Genomic DNA, 9,503 nt, shown 5'->3' with positions numbered 1-9,503 from the left:
TGAGACAGGGTCTCATTATGTAGTTGAGACTGACCTGGAACTCACTATGTAGCCCAGGCTGGTCTTGAACTCACAGCAATCCTCTTGCCTCAGCCTCCCAAGTGCTGGAATTACAGGTGTGCACCACCACACCTGGCAAAAGTTTGAGTCTTAACAGCCAGGTATGGTGGCACACACCTGTAATCCCAGGCCTCAGGGACTGAGGCAGGAAGATTTCTGTGCATTCAAGGGAAGCTTTCACTAAATGAGACCTTGTCTCAAAAAAATCAAAGATAAATAAATAAATTAAAAATTGAGTCTTACCGTGGCAATTTATTTTATTTTATTTTATTGGTATCAGGTATCAAACTCAGGACCTTGCACTTGCGAGGCAGGTGGCGAATCCACTGTACTAGATCCCCAGCTCACCATGGCAATTTAGACCCTGCTTTAAAATAAAAAATAAGAAAAAGACTGGGTATGTAGCTCATTGTGAAGGTCCTGGGTTTAATTCCCAATACCACAAAACAAAACAACCAAATCAAAACAAAATCTAAACATATATACCATATATTAAGTAAAATACGTTAAAATACTATGTAAAATATGATTTATACCTTTTTTTTTGATACTGGAGATCGAACTCGGGACCTTGCACTTATGAGGCAGGTGGCTGAACCACTGAACTAAATCCCCGGCCCTGATTTATACTTTTGAGAATATACACCTGACTCTCATATTCACTCTCATCCATATGCTGTACCCCTCGAAGAAGATTGAAGTCCTAAATACCAGAGTGTTTTTCCTAGGTAGAATTACGGGTACATTTCTATTCTTGTAAGCAGAAGTACAAGAGCAAAAGTGGAAGCTGTCTCATGTCAGAGGGAGCGCTCGTACACACGCTTGCCTCCTCTCCCCTCAGGTTTTGGCACCATGCTCTCCTCCGTGGCCTTGCTTTCCATTCTCGTCTTCATTCCGTCGGCGGTGGTGGTGGTTCTGCTGCTGCTGAGAATGGGGCGGAAGGCGGCAGGGCTGAAGAAGAGGAGCAAGTCTGGCTATAAGAAATCGTCGATTGAAGTTTCAGATGAGTATGTCTCCCTGCAGCCCTGAGCGGTCGGCCCATTTCCTTTTTAGCCCTACTTTGGGGGTGGCACCCAGATGTATATCCACGCACCTTTTTTTCCTCAGGCTGAATTTAATTCTGTTGGTAAAATTTCCTTTTGAATAGAGAGTAGTTTTGCTGGGGAATATGAGGGGAAAAGTTCAAAGTTTCCCCTTCCCCTTCTCTTTTTTTTCCTGGCAGTACCAGAAATTATATCTACATGCTAGGCAAGTACTCTACCACTGAGCCACATCTTCAGCTCTTTATTTTTTATTTTGAGACAGGGCCTTGCTAAGTTGCCTAGGCTGAGCTTGAACTTGTGATCCTTCTGCCTCAGACTCCTGAGTAGCTGTGATAAGAGATGTGTGCCACCACACTCAGCTTCCCTTCTCCCTTCTTTTGCCCTTCTTGGTCAGCAGTCCTATGGAGGGGCTAAGTGGATTGTGATTATCAAAACCATTTGTTAGGTGAGTGTGGTGGTGCACACCTGTAATCCCAGCACTTGGGAGGCAGAGGCCACAGGGTCACCGTGAGTTCAAGGCCAACCTGGACTATACAGTGAGTTCAAGGATAGTCTGAACTACATAGCAAGACCTTGTCTCAAAAAAACTAAAAGCAAAACAAAACAAATAAACAAAACGCCCAAAAAACAAACCCAACATTTATTAACCAATCAATTTTTTTCCCTAAAATGAAATCTACCTAAGAAAAGAAAAGAGTACCAAAAATCTGTGTTAAAAATCCTGTAAGTAGCCGGGCATGGTGGTGCATGCTTGAAATCTCAGCACTTGGGAGTCTGAGGAGGCAGGAGGATCTCTGTGAGTTTGAGTTCAGTCTTGGCTACACAATTAGTCTGTGTCTAAAGAAAAAAAAATCCTACAAGTTCTTTATTGTCTGGATCAGGGGTTCTTAACCTGTAGGAAGGGTTCCTTATCTTGAAAGGGTCCAAAATTTTCATTTTGTCTATGTGTGTGTATCTATTTAATGGAGAGAGTGACTTTTAGAATGCATTTGCATCTCTAAAAAGGTGAATAACTATTGGCAAAAATACCAATGTCTATTTGGTATACAAAACCCTTATGTCCTGTCCCTAAATTGCATTGTTTTCTGCCTTTTCTTGTCATTTGCCCCCATTTCCTGCTATAGGAAGCTTATCTTTCCCCACTGTTACACTCATTCAGGTATGTCACATAGGTAGTAGATGGCTAGATAAATATTTTCCCCGGGTGCTTTTGTCGTGCCCTTCTTCCTTCTCTTGTCTGGAGGCTGTCACCCTCTAACCCCAGCTGAATATCCTTTCTCCTGACTCTTCCTGAGCCCTGAAGAGAGGATCAGTCGCCTCTTCTCTTTTGCTGCCAAAGCAGTTTCATCTTGACTCTATTGAAACATTGATCACAGTGTGTTATAACATCCTTGTTAAGTTTATAACAGCTCTCTCACCCCCATGAGATTGTGAGCTCTCCCCAGAACCAGTTTTTCTTTCTTTTTTTATCTCCATCCTAGTGTGATGTCTCAGATGGTGTGGATGCTCAGTACTTTTCTGAGTGAATGAATGGTCATGGCCAGCAGCTGTTTATCGAACACTTACTGTGTGCTGGGCCCTGGGGTGCGTGTTTCACATGTATTTATTTATTCCTGACAACTCCTGACAACTATGTTTAAGGGTACATGATAGTGTCTGCATTTTATAGATGGGAGTTAAATTTGACCAGTAACCCAGGTGGTAGGTGGTAGAACTTGGATCTATAACCAGACTAGTGTGATTTCAAGACCTGAGTTTAGAACTGTTACTCTATACCCATGATGGCAAACCTTTTAGAGCTTTCAGTGATAACAAACAGCTGTAGGTTCACCGCCACTGCTCTGTACCAAGGATAGTGACAACTGATATTTGGCTTGTGCTCTTTCCACAGCACTGACCAGGAGGAAAAAGATGAGTGCATGGCAAGGCTTTGTGTCCGCTGTGCTGAGTGTCTGGTAAGTCCCTGCCAGCTTTCTGTTTACTGTTGCTTTCTTACCTTCCTGCCTATTTAAGGGGATCCTCTGCCCTACAGAACTATGCAGGTAGGCCAAATGAAGGGTTGAACCAGCCTCTTTTCCCAGAGCATTTTGGTTTCTGGGACCCCAGCGATTCCAAGCACAGTTTTGTTCTCTGTCTCCTGAACATGAGGTGGTGGTCTTAGGCTAGGGAAAGAGGTGTGGAGAGCAGTCTATGCTGAATGACAGAAGGTCTCAAAGGAGCAGCATCTTTGCCACAAATTAGGATACTGAATCACTGGACCCAGAACCCTGGATTTAACTTTTCTGCTGAGCCTTGCTATTTTCCAGGGGGTTGCAGTTATAATCTTTTAGGTAACTTGATGTCATTTACCATTAGGAAACACCATGTTGGAAGGCCTGAGTTTTTATTTAAATTTCAAAAGACTGTCCTCCCTCCTCTTTGAGTGCTTGCTATGATTAATAGGCTTTTGTGGCTGTCCTGGGATCTAAGGAGCAAGCAAGACTCTCTGATGTGGTCCAGTTAGAAATAAGTCAAAAGCAAGCTGTGATCTAAAGTGAAACATACCTGTGATTGCAGGGATTAAACTTGAGCCCTCTTTGTACTTACTGCCAAGCTCAGCACTTGGCCAGATGAGTGCAGCCCAACTACACCCTTTTGTTTCTCTTTCTCTCATGCACTTGAGTGTCATAGGTGAGATGGCTGACCTTCTGTCAGTCAGCAGTACCAGGGGAGAGAGAGAGAGTCTAATATCAACTCTTTGGTGTTTGAGTATTCTGGTAACACAAAATTATCAATGTTCATATGGTTATTAACCATGTTTCCTATATCAATTCACTTTGTGATTATTTACTGAGTGTCTGACATGTGCCATGTGCACTGTTTTAGCTACTCGGGAACCAGCTGTGAACAAAACTGACAAACATTCCTACCTTCGTGGAACTTAATGTTCTTCAGCTGAAAAATGCTTTCTCCTTTTCTAAGACCCAGTGGAAATGTCACTTTTTAAAAAACAAGTACAAAGAAGCTGGGAGTGGTGGCGCACGCCTGTAATCCCAGCACTTGGGAGGCTGGGGCAGGAGGATCATTGTGAGTTGGAGACCAGCCTGGGCTACATAGTGAGTTCCAGGTCAGTCTCAACTACATAGTGAGACCCTGTCTCAAAACACAACAACAAACAAACTAAATAAATAAATAAAATAAAAAACGAGTACAAACACTGATTAAATTTTTTAACATAAGTAAGATAGGGCCGGAGATTTAGCTCAGTGGTTCTGCCACCTGCCTCTCATGCACAAGGACCCAAGTTTGATCTCTGGTACCAAAAAATATATATAAATAAATAAAAGAAAAGGATTGGGGATGAGCACCCCTGGATTTGATCCCAAGTACCACTAAAATAAGTACGATACACAGTGTATGTAGTGTTTAATGCTATGAAAAAAAAAATCAGGAAAGAGAGCTGGGATGGCTAGATAGAGGTATGAGGTAAAATAGGATGGTTAGGAACACCCTCAGTAAGGTGGTATTTGAACAAAATCCTACAAGAAGTAGATGGCAAACCGTATAGCTATTGTTGGGAGTGTTTCAGGAGGAGGAAATTGTATAGGCTGTGAGGAGGGTTCATGATTGGCATGGGGACAGTGAAAAAAGATAGCATGGTAGGTACAGTGGCTGTATTGTTTGCATCCAGATGTCCCCCAAAGCTTCATGTCCTTCCATAGGCAGGACTTCTGAACTGTGGGGGTGCTATAGCTAAATGTGATGTTAGGAGGTGGGGCCTGGTCTGAAGAATTGGATCCTTTGGTGTCTTAATTACTTTTCTCATTGCTGAGATAAAATACCCAGAGTTAAAGGAGGAAAGGGTTATTTAACTCACAGTTTGTAGAGGTTTCAGTCCATTATCAGCCGGTTTCAAGGCAGGGTGCCATGGCAGACAGGCACCACAGAGGAAAAAACAGTTCATGGCAGGCAGAAGGTAACCAAGCAGCAAGGGACACCCTCAGCCCTTTCTATTTTTTTTTTGTTTGTTTGTTTTTTGTTTTTTGAGACAGGGTCTCTCTATGTAGTTCAGACTGCTCTGGAACTCACTGTGTAGCCCAGGCTGGTCTCGAACTCGCAGTGATCCTCCTGCCTCAGCCTCCTGAGTGCTGGGATTACAGGTGTGCACCATCACGCCTGGCACCTCCCTTTCTATTTCTGATACTTTATCCAGGGGTACTTAGGTGGGGAGAACTCATACCCTTAATCCTAGTGCATTGATCCATGAATCAATTCCAGTGTCACACACTGTAGATCCAGCCAGCCCTGAAAAGCCTCACCTATGATCACATGAAGCTTTGGGGAGAACATCTAGACATGAACCATTGCACTTAGGGTGTGACCTGGTAAGGTATATCTCCTTCCCCAGTTCCTCCCTTTGATCCCTGATTCCTGGCTGCCATTATGTGAGCAGCTTCCCTCCTGCCATGACGCTCTGCTATACTGCTTCGTCTTGGTAGCCAGATGACTGTGGACTGAAATGTGAGCAAAATAAACCTCTCCTCCTTTGAGTTGTGAGTGTCAGGTATTTTGTACTAATGATAAGGAAAATGACTAAGGCAGGTTCCCATCCTAAACTCCTGAACTGTCTTAAACATTCTGATGTAGGCAGGGACTTTTCTTGTATGTTGAGGTTTTAAAAAATATTCACCAAGGAAAAGGAAAGAATTAGGGCTGTAAAACAGAAATTAGCCCTAGAGACACATGATACTGAGGTCCTGTGGTGTTTCATGGGAATTTAAGTGTGTTGAGACAGTGGCATTTCACTGTGGTCACCTCAAGTCAAGTTCCGTCCAGAGTATGCAAGTGTATATCTTTGCCTAAATTCAGACTGTGATATTGTACTTCACATATACACCACACCTATTTTCTTTCCCCTCCAGGATTCAGACTATGAAGAAACATACTGATGAAAGTCTGCATGGTAGAAGAGTTACCTGATAACAGAAAATATCCCATTCCACTGGCTGCTAAAGCCTCAGGGAATGGAACTGGCCCGGATAATGCTGATGGAAGATTCTGGAGGTCCTCTGTAAAGACCTTAGGAACCATTTATTTATTGAAGAAGTGTTCTTTTTATATTTATAAACTGTTTAGAAACTCTGAGAAGAGACTAATGACTTCCCCTTTTGTTATGCTCTAATTGAATGAAGACATTCTTCTCCTGAACAGAAAGATAAGTTTTGGTTTACCTTCACCCTTGAATGTATTGCATGTTTTCATCCAGTAATTGAAGGAGAATCCTAAATGTTTGCCACACTGCTGGTGCCAAAATAATATTTTTTATTTTTAACAAAGTGGAACTTGACACTTCCTAATGATGTGCTATCAGATAAAATGTTTATTTGGGATAGATGCCCTTTGCTTTTTGCTTCATGAAGATTTTCAGCTGTGATTTAGTCTACAGTATACATAAATACTTGGTTTAATGATCTCATCATCAGTTGTATTTGGGTGACTTGGAGTTCATCACTCTAATTTCCTTAAAATTGGTAGGATCAGGCATCATTGGTTTGCTTTGATTATTATTATTATTTTTTTCTTTTTTGGTACCAGGGATCAAACTCAGGATCTTGCACTTGAGAGGCGGCCACTGAGCCAAATACCTGGCCCTTGATTAGATTTTTAAAGTATTAAATAAAGTGTCATTATTTTACAATTAAGGAAGAGAATGGTGAGTCACAGAAATTCTTTTCCTTTCTCTGGCTAGGTGCAATTTGAGTCAGACTCTTAGTTATTTTACTTTCCTATAGCTGACTAATTTGTGGTATGGTTCTTGATTTGTTTGTTTGTTTTTTGAGACAGGGTGTTGCTATGTAGTCTAGGCTGGCCTTGAACTTGCTGCTATCCTCCTGCTTCAGCCTCCTGAGTGCTGGGATTATCCTTCTTCATTTTTCAGAGGGAAGAAAAATTTTTCAAAAGGTTTTTAATTGAGGATTTATTAAACATTTTGGTAGTTCTTTATCAAATCTGTAATATTTCAAAAACTTGATTTCTTTTTTCTTTTTTTTTGAGACAGGGTCTCACTGTGTAGTTGAGACTAACCTGGAACTCACTTTGTAGCCCAGGCTGGTCTCGAACTCACAGCAATCCTCCTGCCTCAGCCTCCCGAGTGCTGGGATTACAGGCGTGCACCACCACGCCTCACCAAAAACTTTTGATTTCTAAAAGCCACCATTTATAAATTAACTACGGTATTTGCAAACTGCTTTTGCATAATATTGGGGATGAAGAAATGAGGTTGTATATAACCTATATGTCTGCCTTCTCTCAGTATCTCATAACATATTTCTCCATCCTTCTCCATCAACCTATTTCAAATTTTAATTTAAACAGGATTCTTTATAAGCTATTAAGACATCTGATATGTCAGGAAGGATTGACAGGGTATATATAAATAGTCCTCTAAATAGAGTAACAAAATTCTTTTCTCTATTATGAGAGGCAAAAATTATCCCTCCTCCCATTTTTCTTGTTTCAACAGGATAGCCTTTTCCATGGTTTTTCCCTAAGGGGCTCAAAGACTTTGATATTATAGCATTTTATACCATATATATTATAAAATCACTTTTGTATTTTCTGTGAAGGTCATTCATCTTGTCTCATAGATTTGGCCTGACCTTTTGTCCAAGGATTAGAGACTCTGGATAGTTTTTAGACATTGTGGTCACATAAGGTCATTGAAAAGGCCAGCAGGTAGGATTGCCAATTTACATTTCTTGTGGTTAAACTTAACAGTTCTTTGGGCCACTTGTTAGCTATGTGGTTGTCTGCAACTGATCTAATGAGAATATTTCTGACAACTTATCAGAGAAAATAAAACTGAGCAACGAGAGTAAATAATTTGGATTCTTGGAGATTTGAAGACAAAGATGTACTTGTGAGGGGGACCTTTTTGATTTCATTTCTGAGACAGAAGAGGGGGGCTGATATTACAGAAACCCATTTAGAGCCATATCCCATTAATTGAGCCAGTTTGGCTAGGTCTTGTAATTTCCTTGTAGGCATGTTGTGAGAATTAATCCAGCTTGAGTGTTGGTCACTTTAGTTAAATGGTGCTCTGTGAATATGCAGGCACAATATTTCATAGCCTTAACCATGATTTGAACCAATTCTTCCTTTTTTTAAAGGACAGAACAACAGGTCCTCCATGGCAAGGGAGTCATTTGGTATTGTAGTCTACTCCGTGGGTCTGTGTCCCATCCCTGGATTTTGTTTTTCACCCCTTATATTGAGGTTTAGATTTCAGCTTTTTTTTCTCCAAAGGAAAACAAAGTGGTAGATAGACCCCTACCTTCTTCAAGGATGGAAGGAAAATAAAGTAGTTTTTGTTTGTTTGATCTAACATTTTAATATTTTCTAAGGTGCTACTCTCTCTTTTTCCTTTTGTGCTCCCAGTGCTCTTGTCTCACCATATGGAGATCAGAAGGGGTTAAAAGCCCTTCAGAATTTTTCTTTGAGGCTCAAGTCTTGTGGTCGTGATACGTTGTGAGTTTTATGCATTTGACTCCTAATTCTGTTACAAAATATGAACTTCTGAAGAGCTTTGTGAACTTCTAAAGAGCCTGTTGCTTCAGGCCAGTTGGGGAGCAGTTTTCTAAGATGGGCATTGGTGCTTCATGAGGAAAGGTTGTATGTGCTTATTTTGTAAAAGAATTCTGGAGGCCAAATCCTGACCCTAAATGTGCCGCTCAGTTATGGTTTTAAAGGGGAGCTTTCAAAAGACCCACAGGAGTGAGCCAAGACTGTTACTTACCTTACTCAAACTTTGTTGCCCAAAGAGGCAGCCCCATTCCTTTACTCCAATGTTGCACTGTTAATGCTGCATTTCATTGCCTTTTTGGGGGAGGGGTAGGAGAGTTTGCACTGTTAGATATGTGTACAGATGCTGTATATCTTGGTATTTTTACTCCATCATAGTTAATAAACTTCTTTCCACCTTCTGGTTACCTTTTGGTTGTATCTATGTATAAGATGAAAGCTGTCCTGGGAAAGAGAGAGGGGTGTGTGGTTTTCAGCATTGAGCAAGAAGCCTGTATAAGCTGTGCCCCAGCAAGAACCTTCAAAGACAGTGGTACACTGAAGCCAGCTCGCACAGCAAGACCTATTACATTTTCAGAAATGTTGTGAGCTGGTTGTTAATCTGCTGGTGGTTGAAATAGGCCAAGGTGGGAATATTTATACTAGTGGAATGCCTATTAGCATACCACCTCTCAAGGATTGTGCAGGGTAGAGAATGATTATTCAACAGCTTTGCATGTGACACAGAAACAAATTTCATGAAATGAGGCCTAGGTCCCAGGCCTAGGTCAAGCCCATGTAGATTAGGTTGAAGGCTTGCACATGAAGAACACTTGTTTTTTTTTTTTTTTTTTTTTTTTT

At 41.2% G+C, this 9,503-nt stretch overlaps 1 protein-coding gene across 3 annotated transcripts in view; it reads left to right on the top strand.

The window, feature by feature from the left end:
• Mpzl3 (myelin protein zero like 3) overlaps nt 1-6,962 on the top strand; it is a 21,017-nt gene extending 14,055 nt beyond the window's left edge. For all 3 annotated transcript variants that reach the window (XM_010629355.3, XM_010629353.3, XM_010629352.3), the window contains exons 4-6: nt 902-1,067; nt 2,995-3,058; nt 6,005-6,962. In XM_010629355.3, the coding sequence (XP_010627657.1) occupies nt 902-1,067; nt 2,995-3,058; nt 6,005-6,031 (257 nt within the window). In that variant the 3' untranslated portion in view covers nt 6,032-6,962. The remainder of the gene's footprint in view (nt 1-901; nt 1,068-2,994; nt 3,059-6,004) is intronic.
• Nucleotides 6,963-9,503: the final 2,541 nt, after the last annotated feature.

Source organism: Fukomys damarensis, unplaced genomic scaffold, assembly GCF_012274545.1.
Source record: "Fukomys damarensis isolate Sample0158 unplaced genomic scaffold, DMR_v1.0_HiC HiC_scaffold_16, whole genome shotgun sequence".
NCBI lineage: Eukaryota > Metazoa > Chordata > Mammalia > Rodentia > Bathyergidae > Fukomys > Fukomys damarensis.
Note: the sequence above shows the minus strand (reverse complement) of the source record. Positions and strands in the feature narration are given on the sequence as shown.